Below are 12,380 nucleotides of genomic sequence, written 5' to 3' on the forward strand. Positions count from 1 at the left end.
TCACTCCAAATGTATGCTTCGGTATCTTTCACCTACACCTGGGCCCCAGCTTTTTCTTTTTTTTTTTAATTTATTTTCAATGGCCTTGGATGACATTCCCCATCAGTGCTGTCCTCATGTTCCATTGTCCACATGGGGACAGTCATGGGGTTACGTACATGCAGGAAATGAATGAGCTAAGTCCCCATGTCCTCCCTTCACTAGACAGTGTCCAGGAACCTGGGCGGGGAGGTCTGGGGAGAAGTTGCACCCTGCTGGTGGCTGGAGCCCTGCATTTGCATACCCATACAGGACTCGGGGATCGACATCGGGGACATCAGTGCGAGGAAGGCTCTGAGGAAACAGCTGCAGTGCAAGACCTTCCGGTGGTACCTGGTCAGCGTGTACCCAGAGATGAGGATGTACTCAGACATCGTTGCCTACGGGGTGGTAAGGAGCAGCCCCCTGGGGCTTCATGCAGACACAGCAAGCAAGGCCAGACAGAGAACTAGAGTCAGGGGAAAGGACAGAAGGAGCCTTCAGCCTCCCATGTGGGATCTCTGGTAGACCAGTGGACCAGAGGCAGCCTCCCATGTGGGGCCTCTGGCAGACCAGTGGACCAGAGGCAGCCTCCCATGTGGGGCCTCTGGCAGACCAGTGGACCAGAGGCAGCCTCCCATGTGGGGCCTCTGGCAGACCAGTGGACCAGAGGCAGCCTCCCATGTGGGGCCTCTGGCAGACCAGTGGACCAGAGGCAGCCTCCCATGTGGGGCCTCTGGCAGACCAGTGGACCAGAGGCAGCCTCCCATGTGGGGCCTCTGGTAGACCAGTAGACAAGAGGCAGTCTTTGGTGTCATAGCCCGAACCTCTCTGTTCCCTTGTTCTAAATCTCTCCTTTAGAGTCTTAAACAATTTAGCTCTAGCCTCAAACCTGCATGTTCTACTTAATAAAACAAAAACCTGCAGTTAGGGCAGACATGCAGGGTAATATAACGAACACCCACTCTTCCCCCAGCATGGGTACCTGAGGTTCTAGCAACCAGCCTGCATGCCTCCGCTGGCTAAGGGCTTATGCTTTCCACACACGGCCTCCAGAAAAGGAGCTCTGGGACACAACCTTCTTGAGTTCACTGTATTTTGAGGGATGTTTTAGGACCACCTATTGATTGGCACAGAGCAGTCACCCCGAAGGAAAGCAGAGCACAGGGTTTGGATCCAGACAGACCTGGTTCCAATCTTGACCAAGCCACTTGTCAGTCAAGTGTCTTAACATCTATGGGCCTCGGTTTCTTCCTCTGTTAAATAAGGGGCAAAATAATACTGTGCTCCTAGAGTAGAAAAAAGTCTAAGATATATAAATATCTTATATATCCTGACAATTTGTATGTTCTGTCTAAGGTTAAAATGCTTTGAATATGATAAACTCTACTACTCTTCCAGTGTTCCCAGGACCATTCAACTCTTAAAGTATTTTCAATGATACCTGATTGTTTTGGTTTTTTTGTTTGTTTTTTGATATCTCACCTGGCTTTTGCTTCCTGAACACATGGAGGTTTTCTGCTGACAGTTATAAGCCCTCAAAACTACATAGATTACTGACGCCATGTTACAAATGGGGAAACAGAAAGGCAAAGTGACCTTCCCACGTTCACATAGGTCATCAGCAGAGAAACTGAGTCTAAGACATCAGCTTCTGATATCATTCTGCTTCCTCCCTTTGGAGAGTATCCCCTCAGACCTTTTTGATATCCCAGGAAGAAACTCAAAGGAAGAACTGCGGCTTCTTCCTTGGATAAGCTCTGGTCAGAACCGAGTTCAAGGCCTGCCTCAGCAGGAGTATAATGGGCAGAGCATCTGCCTGGGAGGGGAAGAAGAATGCTAGCTGAGGACTGGCCTCCATGTTCTCTGCGGGCCTCCCAACTCTGACATCCTAGAATTCTACAGGACACAGAGCCAGGATCCCAGGAATCCCCCCACCCCCCATCAGACCTGTGTTGTCTAGCAGGCCAACCTGTAGGAAGGAATCATATCCTCCCACAAGAATTTCCATGGCACGGTTGACACGTTCTGAGGAAATCACTCAGTGGCCCCTTCCCTCTCTACTTCTCAGGCTGGTGTAATTTGGGTGCCAGAAAACTTCTCAGCTGGTGCCACCCAGCTATTACCTGAAACTCCATATCCTGTTGTCCCCATGGAAACACACTGGGCTGTGAAGTGCCCATCAGCCCCATCTCCCCCGCACCCCAGAGTCTTTCTGAGGACACAGCTGTTACTGGTGCCCCCAAACTCTGCCCATAGCAAGTTGTGTATGATGCTTGGCCATGGTTGGACCCAATCCAGAAAGGATGGTTATGCTGCTGTGGCTCTGGAGCAACCATTAGCCCAAAACCCCTGTGAGCCAGGACCAGCTTCTGATTCATGTTCTCACCAGGCTGTGAGCTGTAGCTGAACAGTATTAGCCACAGTGGGAAAGCAACAGTGGAGGCGTGTGTGTGTGTGTGTGTGTGGCCATTGCAGTTCTGGGTCTTGGCCAAAGGCATTCTTGTCTTCCAAGCAAGGGGGTCTCATCTTAATGACACGTACAACAGGTTTACCATGTAACCCTCTTACCGCCACACCCAGAAACCTTTAGCCGATCAAATAGTAAGTGGCATATACAGGGCTGTGATGTGGATCTGGCTGAGTCCATAGTTCGAGCTATTTTTACTCTGACGGGCTGAAAAGCCACTCTCATCATCCCAAAGGACTGAGCCGTGCTAGCCATCCTGGGGCAGGCGGAGATCTCTGACCCCCTGTATGTTCATCCGCCAGCCACTGCTCGGGGCCCAGCCAACCTCCCCTCCCTTCTGGCTCCTCCACAGGCTGGCCTCTGACAGAGCAGAGCCACGCTTACCTGTCAAGGAGCATGATGAACTCTTAATGGGGGCAACAGGGTGAAGATGGGCAAAGCAAGATATAGCCGCAAGAGCAAGAGGATTTGCTGAGGCTGAATCATTCTTCCTGGTGATTATTTTTATTCTGAAATGCAGAGACCAGAGGTCTTCTCAGGGGTAGAGTTTCTTTTTACTTTTTCCATTCCAACTTATGCCAAACTACATTGCTCAGGTCAAATAACCTCCCGGGACTCTCAGTGGGGCCAGGGTCGTCTATAACCCAGACCATTAATCCACTAACAGGTCCCATTAATGACTCCTGTGGGCAAAAGGGCCTGTGGGCCCCATTGTGTGGGCGTGGGTTTCCCCTGGATCATTGAGCCCCGTGTCCAAGAAGTGGGGTCTTTGGATTAATCCCAGCTCTAGTGCTGACAGCAGAGATGGAGCAGCATCTAGAAGCAGACATGCCCGGCTTCTGGAATGTTAGCTTTGCCACTTAATCTCTGTGCAATCTCAACAATTTACAAAACCTTAAAAGCTATAGTCATACCATCTCCTGGGGCATTTTTCACAGTCTTAAGATTGTCACCATTTGCATGATGGGAAGAACTTGCCACTTGTCCACTTGCCAACGCCATCCATTTGGGAATGCCATTCATTTGTTCGTTGTCTTCATTCATTCATTCCATGTGTATATTCACTGTCTACCGTGTGCCGGGGCTGGCTGGTGTCAGAGACGATGAGAAAGACTCAGACCTAGCCTGGTCAGACAGGGGAGACAGGCACGAGAAGAAGGGACCGGAACCGAACATGCTAAGCACAGCAATAAGAGAAATGGAGGTGCTGGTGAAGCACAGGGCCATGGCCTGACACCCAGGCTTGGGTCTGGAAAGACTTCCAGGGTGACAGAGAAGCTGAGAACCAAAGGAGGAGGAGGATTTAGCCAGACAAAGAGAAGGCGTAAGGAGAGGCGACATGGGGAAGGGTCCGTGCCCCGGGAGCGGCATCACAGACAGGGAGGGGAGGCAGACCTTCTTGCCACGCCACAGTTCCTCATCCTTCAAAGAGAGAAGATCACCGACCTGGCCGGGTTCTTCTGAGGATGAGGGCGGGTGACACGTGGCAAGCGCTTAGCTCAGTCACTGACGCATAGATGAGGCCAAAATAGCCAGTTGTCCTGAATGGCTGTCAGCAAGGTCATGGCAGTAATAAGAGCAGCTAACAATTACTGCGCATTTGCCATTTGTCAGGCCTGTGCTCCCTACTTGTGGAGATGGTTGCACTTACTCCTCCTGACAATCCTATGAGGCAGGCACCAGTACTATCCCTACTTTAGATAGAAGAAAGCGGACAAGAAGGAGTTGTGTTCTTCATCCAAGACCACACCGCTGGAGCCAGGATTCCGTCCCAGCCTGTCTGTCCCGACAGCAACAGACCACCTGCTTCACGGGGCAGAGATGACACAGAGCTGGGGGGACTTTATCGAAAGGCACCACCTACCTCCTCACCCAGAGGATGGCTTTGAGAACCTGGCGGAAAGCCAAGGCTGACATCAGGGCTCTCTGGACCTTTCTCTCTGTGATAGCAGTTAGCAGATCTCGCTAATGGATTATAGTTCTCGGCTTTAGATGTGACACCCGCCTCTCTGTGGGCTGCAGGAAAAGTCCAGAGTGTGTTGACATATGCTCCCTCACCGAGGCAAGCCACGTAGTTGTTTTATAAAAGAGGATTTGCTGCAGAGATGTTTCTGGGGCCTCTGCCCAGGGAGCTGGCACACGTTTATAATTCTAAAGAACCTCCAAACCGCAAGTCTGGGATTGAGATTCCTTCACCTGGTGGAGGAGAGGAAGCTCAAGAGAAAAGAATTTGACTTTGTTCCTTGCCCCCTGTCAAGAACGGGGTATGCCTAGAGCACACATGTGCCTCTGGTCGTTCCGTTTGGCACCACTTCGCTGGGCTCACTGCATTCCTGCCACAAGTTGTCAAGACAAGGGAAGCCCAGCCGCTGTCAGTCTCTGGCCTCCTTGGATAGATGGCCCACCTGTGGTCCTTCACCCTGGTCTTCCCTGAATTCCAATATCCATTTCCTGTTCTAAACAGAGCACCTCGCTGCTAACAAGAGCTATATAAGCTCGCTCAATTTAAGGTGGGTAACAATGCCACAAACTCGCTTATGGGCACAGGAACTGAAGTGCAGCTGGGCATGAGCACTAGAGCTGGGAAGCCGCTGAAGCCATGGTAGGTCGCAATGTCCCTCATTCTGTCTCATGCTTCATCTCTTCCTCGGCCACAGCTGGATTTCTCTGCTTACACATCGCCCAACGGATCTCCCAGACCCAATCTAAATGGCCTCACAATTCTAGTGGCCACCACCCACGGACCACCAACTCTCTCGCTGAGAGTTCTAGCACGGAATAAGAGGATGACGAGACAATTCCATTCCAGAAAGAGGATGGAGGAGAGCAAGAGAAAGAAAGAGAATTATTAAGTCATTCTCACCTGCCTGTTGGTGCCCACCGTGGTGTACTCAGCTGTGGCTGGTGACCAGGGCCATGGGGACTGTAAGCTGTCCTTTCCAGGGGCTGGGAGGGGGCTTATTCCAGAAAGGGACATTGAATATTGGCCTTCTTACCTGACATGGTGAGGCATTGGTTCTATTGATTGCTATGTGCCTCTAGGTGAGGTTAAGAGATACCTCTCTCTTCTCCTACCCCCTTGGCCCCCTCCTCTCTTATTCACCTGCCAGAACTCCCAGTCTGGAGAATCCTCATCCCCTGGGCACCACTGGGGCCAGGCCAGCCACTGCTGGATCTGCAGGGGCCAGAGAGGACCTTCCCAGAGGACACGTCAGGCCTGAAAGCAGCTAACGTGTTACCCACTTCCCCCAACCTTCCAGAGCAGAGACTTCTATCCAGGGACCATTGAAAGCCCTTGTGCCACCCCTGTGGGAATGGAGGGGGTGCAAACACTAGCACCATTTTCTGTGTGTTCATGCCCGTGTATCTTTTATTCCTACCTAGACTGTCTTGGCTTATTCTTTAACAACATGAGAATGCTTCTCCTTCACAGGAGGCTGGGTTTCCCTCAGCACCTTTATACCTGGCAAAAGCTGGTGCTTGCTGCTTTCCGTAGTATTCAAGGGGCCTCGGGTTGATTATGGAAATGGAGCCTGTCTCCGTGGAATGCTGGCTTCTCCTGATTTAATGCATTTGTTTCTCTGCTCCTTTCTCTCTGGTGTGGCCGCCCCTCCTCGGGTGTTCAGCTGCAGAACTCTCTGAAGACCGATTTGTGTCTCGATCAGGGTCCAGACACAGAGAACGTTCCCATTGTGTACATCTGCCACGGGATGACACCCCAGGTGAGTTCCCTGAGAGAGCCCCCTGCTGGGGGTGCACTCACGTATGTCCGGTATGGGCAAGGATGGTTAAACTCCTGTCATGGAGACTCTAGGCCCAGGGGCCTCCGGCGCTTTTCGTTAGGAGTATGCTCATGACTAAAAGGGGAGAGTCATACCTGCCTTACCTGGAAGGAGGCTGGGATAGCAGATGCTGGTGTGCCTGGATCCTCAGGGGTGGGGAGCAAGGAAGAGGATCAGTTTCTAAAGAGGAACACCTGCCTTCTTTGGAGAGACTGTGGGTAAACTGCAGTCCTGGTTCTGGCAATCATGCCCTTTCCAAACAGGAGGGAACCCAAGGGTCCCTCGAGCTCCCTGACATCTCAGAATCCCTTCAGAGTGCCATTTCATGGCTTTTGGGGCTCTGCCCTTTAGTAGATCACAGCTGCAGCCAAAATTTATAGCCACGAGAGCTTTTCTAGCTCATGTGACCTTCTCCTGGTGGAGAATGAGGGGAAGCTACCAGGAAAATAAGTTATCCTAGGAAAAATTAGCCAGTCACAGCGTAGGTTTCAGATATCCAAAGAGGATGCTGAGACAGAGACAAGAGAAATGGCCTATTCAACAAAGTACAATGGACAACCATTGCCCGTGGAGGCCATAGACTGACCTGTTCTGATTTGACAACATTTTCAGAGTTTACTTATCTTACCTCCAGTAGTGCAAATGATTTTTTTTAAAAGATGGTATAGAATATATGTATATTTGTGCAATTATACTGCTGTGTTTAAAGGGGTCATTACCCGCCTCAACACACAACCAAAAGCAATCATGATGTGTGTGTGTGTCACCGGCGTACTGTGCTGGGACTTCTGCTGTGATCTCCACCAGCTCATCGTTTCTGTGGGCCCAGCTGCTGTGGCATCACCGACTGGTCGGTCACAGGTCAGCAGATCACACTATCCCCACATCACACAGTATAGCAACTCATTCTTCATCCTTACAACACTGTGATATTTCTCATGGATGACGATTTTTATGTAAACTTTTTATTGACGTCTAACATAAGTACAGACAATAGACAAATTGTAAGTGTACAGATTAGTGAGCTTTCAGAGCAAACACACCCACATAACCAGCACCTGGATGAATAAAAGGAGCATTATTGCCTGATTCTGAATTTTATATAAATAGGATTATAGGGTGTATGCTTTCTCGGGTTGGCTTCTTTCTTTCATCGTTATATTTGTAAAGTACCTCTGTGCTGCTACGTGTAGTTGTAATTTTTATTACTATGTAATATTCCATTTTATGAATATACCATATTGACTATATATTTACCGCTGATGGACACCTGAGAGTATTATGAATACTGCTGCTATGAACATACTTGTTTTGGTACATGTATGCACTCATCTCTTGTGGATTTATACCTAGGAGTTGAATCGCTAGTCACAGGGTTGCTATATGTTTACTTTGAGCAGACACTGCCTATATTAGTCTCCTGGGGCTGCCATAACATAACGCCACAGGAATTTATTTTCTCCCAGTTCTGGTGCCTGGGAAGTTCAAGATCAAAGTGCTGGTGGATTTGGTTTCTGGTGAGGGCTCTTTCTGGCTTGCAGATGGTTACCTTCTCTCTGTGCCCTCACATAGCAGGGAGAGAGAGAATGAGTGAGCTCTCTGGTGTCTCTTCTTGAAGGGACACTAATCCCATTGGATAAGGGCTCAACCCTTATGATCTCATTTAACCTTAACTTGAAGAATTGGAGAATACTCAGCCTGTCCATATTGTAAAAAATGAGAAAGCTTGTTCTGAAGAGAACACTGAGCGTAGCTGAACAACAATTTGGTTAAGAGATCATGGTGGGATTCATGGACTCAATCGGCCATCTCAGCAGCAAAAACCATAAACTGAGATGGGCTTATCCCAGCAGAGAACTGGCAGGCTGAACACAAGAGAGAGCAGGACAGAATGAAGGCCAGCTGGTGGACTTCTTGGCTTTCACAAGGCGGACATGTGAACATGCCCTCTTCCTCAAGAAAAGGGAAGAATGATACTGAAGGTCATTCAGAGATCATCAGTGCTGTCAGCCCCCCCACAGCCCCAGGGGCAAGGCTGTCTCCTCAAAGAGTAGGCCTGCCTCTCTGGTTTCAGTGGGCCTGGATGGCCCTGCCCAGTGCCTCAGGAGTGGGACCAAAGCAGGGAGCGGCTTGGGCAGTGCCACCCCAAAGGGCCAAAGGCAAGGCAACTCCACAGAGCCACGGGGGTGATGCTGCCACCCCAGTGGGCCTGGAGGGCAGAGCGTCAGGACAAAGAGGTTATTCTCAAGCCTTGAGATCTAATGGAATTGGCCTTGCCAGGTTTTGGACTTGTCTGAGACGCATCACCCCCTTCCTTCCAACTTCCCCCTTCTGGAATGCGCTTGTCTAGCCTGTGTCTATCCCACCATCATATTTTGGAAGCACATAACTTATCTGATTTCACAGGCTCTCAGCTGGAGAGAAATTTTGCCGCAGGATAAATCGCACCTTGAGCCTCATGCACATTAGAGGCTACTTAGATGATATTTGAACTTTAGACTTTAGAGTTGATGCTGGAATGACTTAAGACTTTGGGGGCTGTTGGGATAAAATGAATATATTTTGCATGGGAGAAGGAAATGAACTTGGGGGTCCAGGGGCAGAATGCTAGGGACCGAATTGTATCACCCCAAAATTCATGTGTTGAAACACTAATCCTGACTGTATTTGGAGTAAGGAAGCAATTAAGGTCAAATAAGGTTATGAAGGTGGAGCTCTGATCTGATAGAATTAGTGTCCTTATAAGAAGAGACACAGAGAGCTCCGTGTCTCTCTGTCTCTCTCTCCCTGCCATGTGACAACATAGCAAGAAGGAGGACATTAGGAGGCTAGGAAAAGAGCTCTCATTAGAAACTTAATGTACCAGCACCTAGATCTTGGACCTTTCAGCCTCCAAAACTGTGTGAAAATGACTTTCTGTTGTTTAAGCCACCCAGCCGGTGACATTTTGTTGTGATAGCCCAGGTCAACCAATATACAGTGAAACAGTCTCCCAAATTAATTATCTCAATTTTTACTCCCACCAACTGTATATTAGAGTTCTTGTTGTTCCCCACACCCTTGCCACCATTTAGTATTCTCTGTAAATCTGTATTATTTCCAAATGATAGACATCGTGGCAGGTGTAGAGCCATATCACACTGTGGTTTTAATTTGCATTTCCCTGATTATTAATGCAGTTGGGCACCTGAGTTTTCAGCTCAGAAAATCCCCACGTTGTTCTTGAGTATGGGCCAAGGTGGCCAGGTCACAAGTAGTTTGGTCTTTTTGTAAATTCCCTGCCAGCTTGTTAATGCTTGCAGCCCAGGAGACAGTGAATGCACTTGCTTTTAACAAATCTGTGTGGAAATCTGCAGGGTTGTTGCTTATCTGGACCACCGGGCAAATGTTGAGTGTTTCCTCTGTGGGATGGTGGATGTCAGTTTGAGCAAAGGCTGCCAGTCTCCCAGCTGCTGATGATTCAATATGGGGCCGTCTGTCCTGTGGTTAAGAGCATGGATTCTGGAATCAGATTGTCTGTGTCCTAATATCAGCTTTGACATTCTCTAGTTGCCAAGTTTTTAAATGGGCAAGGTTTTAAAATGTGGGCCTATTTTATTTTCTGTAAAATACAGATTAATGATGGTATATAGCATAAAGGTTACTGTAAAGATTTAATACATGTCAAATATCTAAAAGAGTGCCTGGCATATAGTAAGTGCTCAGTGAGTGTTAGCTAATAATATTGCTATAGTACTATACTATTATTACTGCTCATTAAGCCTTGCTCAGTATATATGCCCTCAAGATTCTAGCTCCAGCCCATAGTGAAATGACTTTCCTTAACCTCATGCGCCATGTGCCATGGATTCCAGCCCTGGTCACAGCCTACCCATAGACTAATGGAGCATCACTGAGTTTCTGTGGCAGCAAAAATGCAGTGGAGTAGGGGAAAGGGGGGGCTTCAGGAAGCCTGAGTTCTAGGCTTGGTCTTGCCACACAGTTGCAATGTCACCTTAACCCTCCCTGGACCTTTATTTTGTTTTACTCTTTTATTGAGATACGATTTTACACTAAAGTACACACATCTGAAGTGTACAGTTCAATGAATTTCCACATTTGTAGACAACTGTGTAGGCACCATCCAGATCGAGCCCATCATCCCACTGGGCTTCCTCATTCCTCCTCTTGGTCAATACCTCTACCCAAAGGTAATGACGATTCTGGTCCCTAGCACCACTGATTCATCTCATCTGGGCCTGTCTTCTCTGCAAATGGGGAAGCTGGGCTGGCCAGTTCTGGACCCAGCTCTGCCAGCTCTATCCACTTACCTCCAATTCTTCCTTTCTGAAATTCTGTTGGCCTGGGAAGCTGTGAGTCTGTGCTGTGCTTGCCAGGAAGGATGGGAGCTGCCTTCCCTTGGTGCTTTATGAATCAGCTTCTTGATGTAGATCTGCAGCAAGTCTTAAAGACTTGGGTCCCCCTCCCCATTCCTCAAAGCCACAGTCGTCATGTGACTGGGCTGTGCAGGGAACATGGCGGCCCAGTTACCCTCTACCACCAGGCCTGTAGCTGAGGCGCACGGCTGTTAGTGCCCAGAGGTAAGGAGGCTGGAGACGGACCTCGGATCAAACATTTCCCAGAATGGGGTGGTGTAGGGACCGTGTTGAGTCTGGCCTGCCCAGAGAGCCTGGGAGAATCGGGTTCTCTGGAGATGGGCTGTGTGTCCTTGGTGGAGTTCATCCATCCACCAGAGATAGACACAGGTGCAGGGGATAAGCGGTGGGTGATAAGGCAGAGCCTCTGAGTGGGAAGCCTTCCCACAGGTATCTACTGGCCCCTAAGAACTTTGCTGGCTCATGGAGGGGATGAGAAAAGGAGGAGCTCAGGGATATCACCTTAGTATGAGGTCAGGGTACAACTCATAAGGGGACTATGGGCAAATACAGACCCTGAGGATTCTCTGAATCTCCTAGACTTGGTCCAAATCAGACCCTCAATATGTATTTCCAGGGACATTTTTCCCCTGACCGGCAGCTAGCTCTCAGCAGAATCTCTCTTGTTACCATGGCCACAGAGGCCAAGGAGAGACCAGGGAGGGTCATATGTGCACAGATGGGACTGCCACGTGTAGTTGTGCAGTGCACCACATATATGTCCTCAAGATTCTAGCTCCAGGGGAACAATGTGGCACCTCCCATTGTTGTCTGGGGAGTAGAGATCAGCCCCAGGTGACAGTCTTTCTGACCTCTGCTACGAAAACTCACACATTCCTCCCTACGTATCACATGTGATAGGAGGCTTGAAAATGTTGAAAGGCAAATGATGAGGCAATATATAGTGATCAAGAAACAGACTGCCTGGGTTCAAATCCCAGCCAGACCACTTACTACTCAGGTTCCTTGAGTAGGTGTCATAATTTCCTTATGCCTCAATTTCCTCACCTGTATGATAGTGGTACCTATCTTACAAGGTTGTTATAAGAATTTTAAAAATCGATGCACATAAAGCATTGAGACAACAAGCCTGGGACACGGTCACTGCTTCCTAGATATTGGCTTTTATTTTACCAGATTGGTAGAGACTCGAGACCATGTCCTTGAGAACGGGAATTGTTTAGCCTGGAAAGGAGCAGATTTGAGAGGGACATGAAAACTTTCAAAATTATAAAGACACAGATTTTTGGCTGAGTATAAGGAAACTCTTCCCAGTCATTGGCTCAGGTGATACTGTGACCTCTCCATCATCAGAGATGTCCAAGTCAAGTTTGGCGAGCTCCAGGAGCATTATGAAAGGTTCCTATATCATGTAGATTCTTAAGCTAAGAAATCCCTAAGGGCCTTCCCACCCTGGAATTCTATGACTTTTTAATTCATAAATCAGTGAGAGTCCATCATGTACCTGAGAGTATTCTTGGCCCTGGGAAACAGTCATGAACCAGACAAAAGTCCCTCCCTCATTAAGTTCCCATTCTATTGCTGGAGGCAAACTATTCTCTATTTTCTCATCCTCAAATCTTCACCACAGCTGGGACTTGAACTTTTCTCTCTCCTAAGAATTACATGTGTGGCCAGAGTTGAGCTGCATGCCTTGGATTTCAGCCAACCACAGCCAAGAACAGTGAAGGAGGA

The 12,380-nt window shown here is 48.7% G+C and overlaps 1 protein-coding gene across 2 annotated transcripts in view; it reads left to right on the forward strand.

Annotated features, from left to right (window-relative positions):
* Positions 1–12,380, forward strand: part of GALNT18 (polypeptide N-acetylgalactosaminyltransferase 18) — a 348,769-nt gene that overhangs the window by 301,196 nt on the left and 35,193 nt on the right. For both annotated transcript variants that reach the window (XM_036087930.2, XM_036087929.2), the window contains 2 exons: positions 292–429; positions 6,115–6,210. In XM_036087930.2, coding sequence (XP_035943823.2) covers positions 292–429; positions 6,115–6,210 — 234 coding nt within the window. The remainder of the gene's footprint in view (positions 1–291; positions 430–6,114; positions 6,211–12,380) is intronic.

The sequence above is a fragment of the Halichoerus grypus genome, chromosome 11 (genome assembly GCF_964656455.1).
Source record: "Halichoerus grypus chromosome 11, mHalGry1.hap1.1, whole genome shotgun sequence".
NCBI classification, from domain to species: Eukaryota; Metazoa; Chordata; class Mammalia; order Carnivora; family Phocidae; genus Halichoerus; species Halichoerus grypus.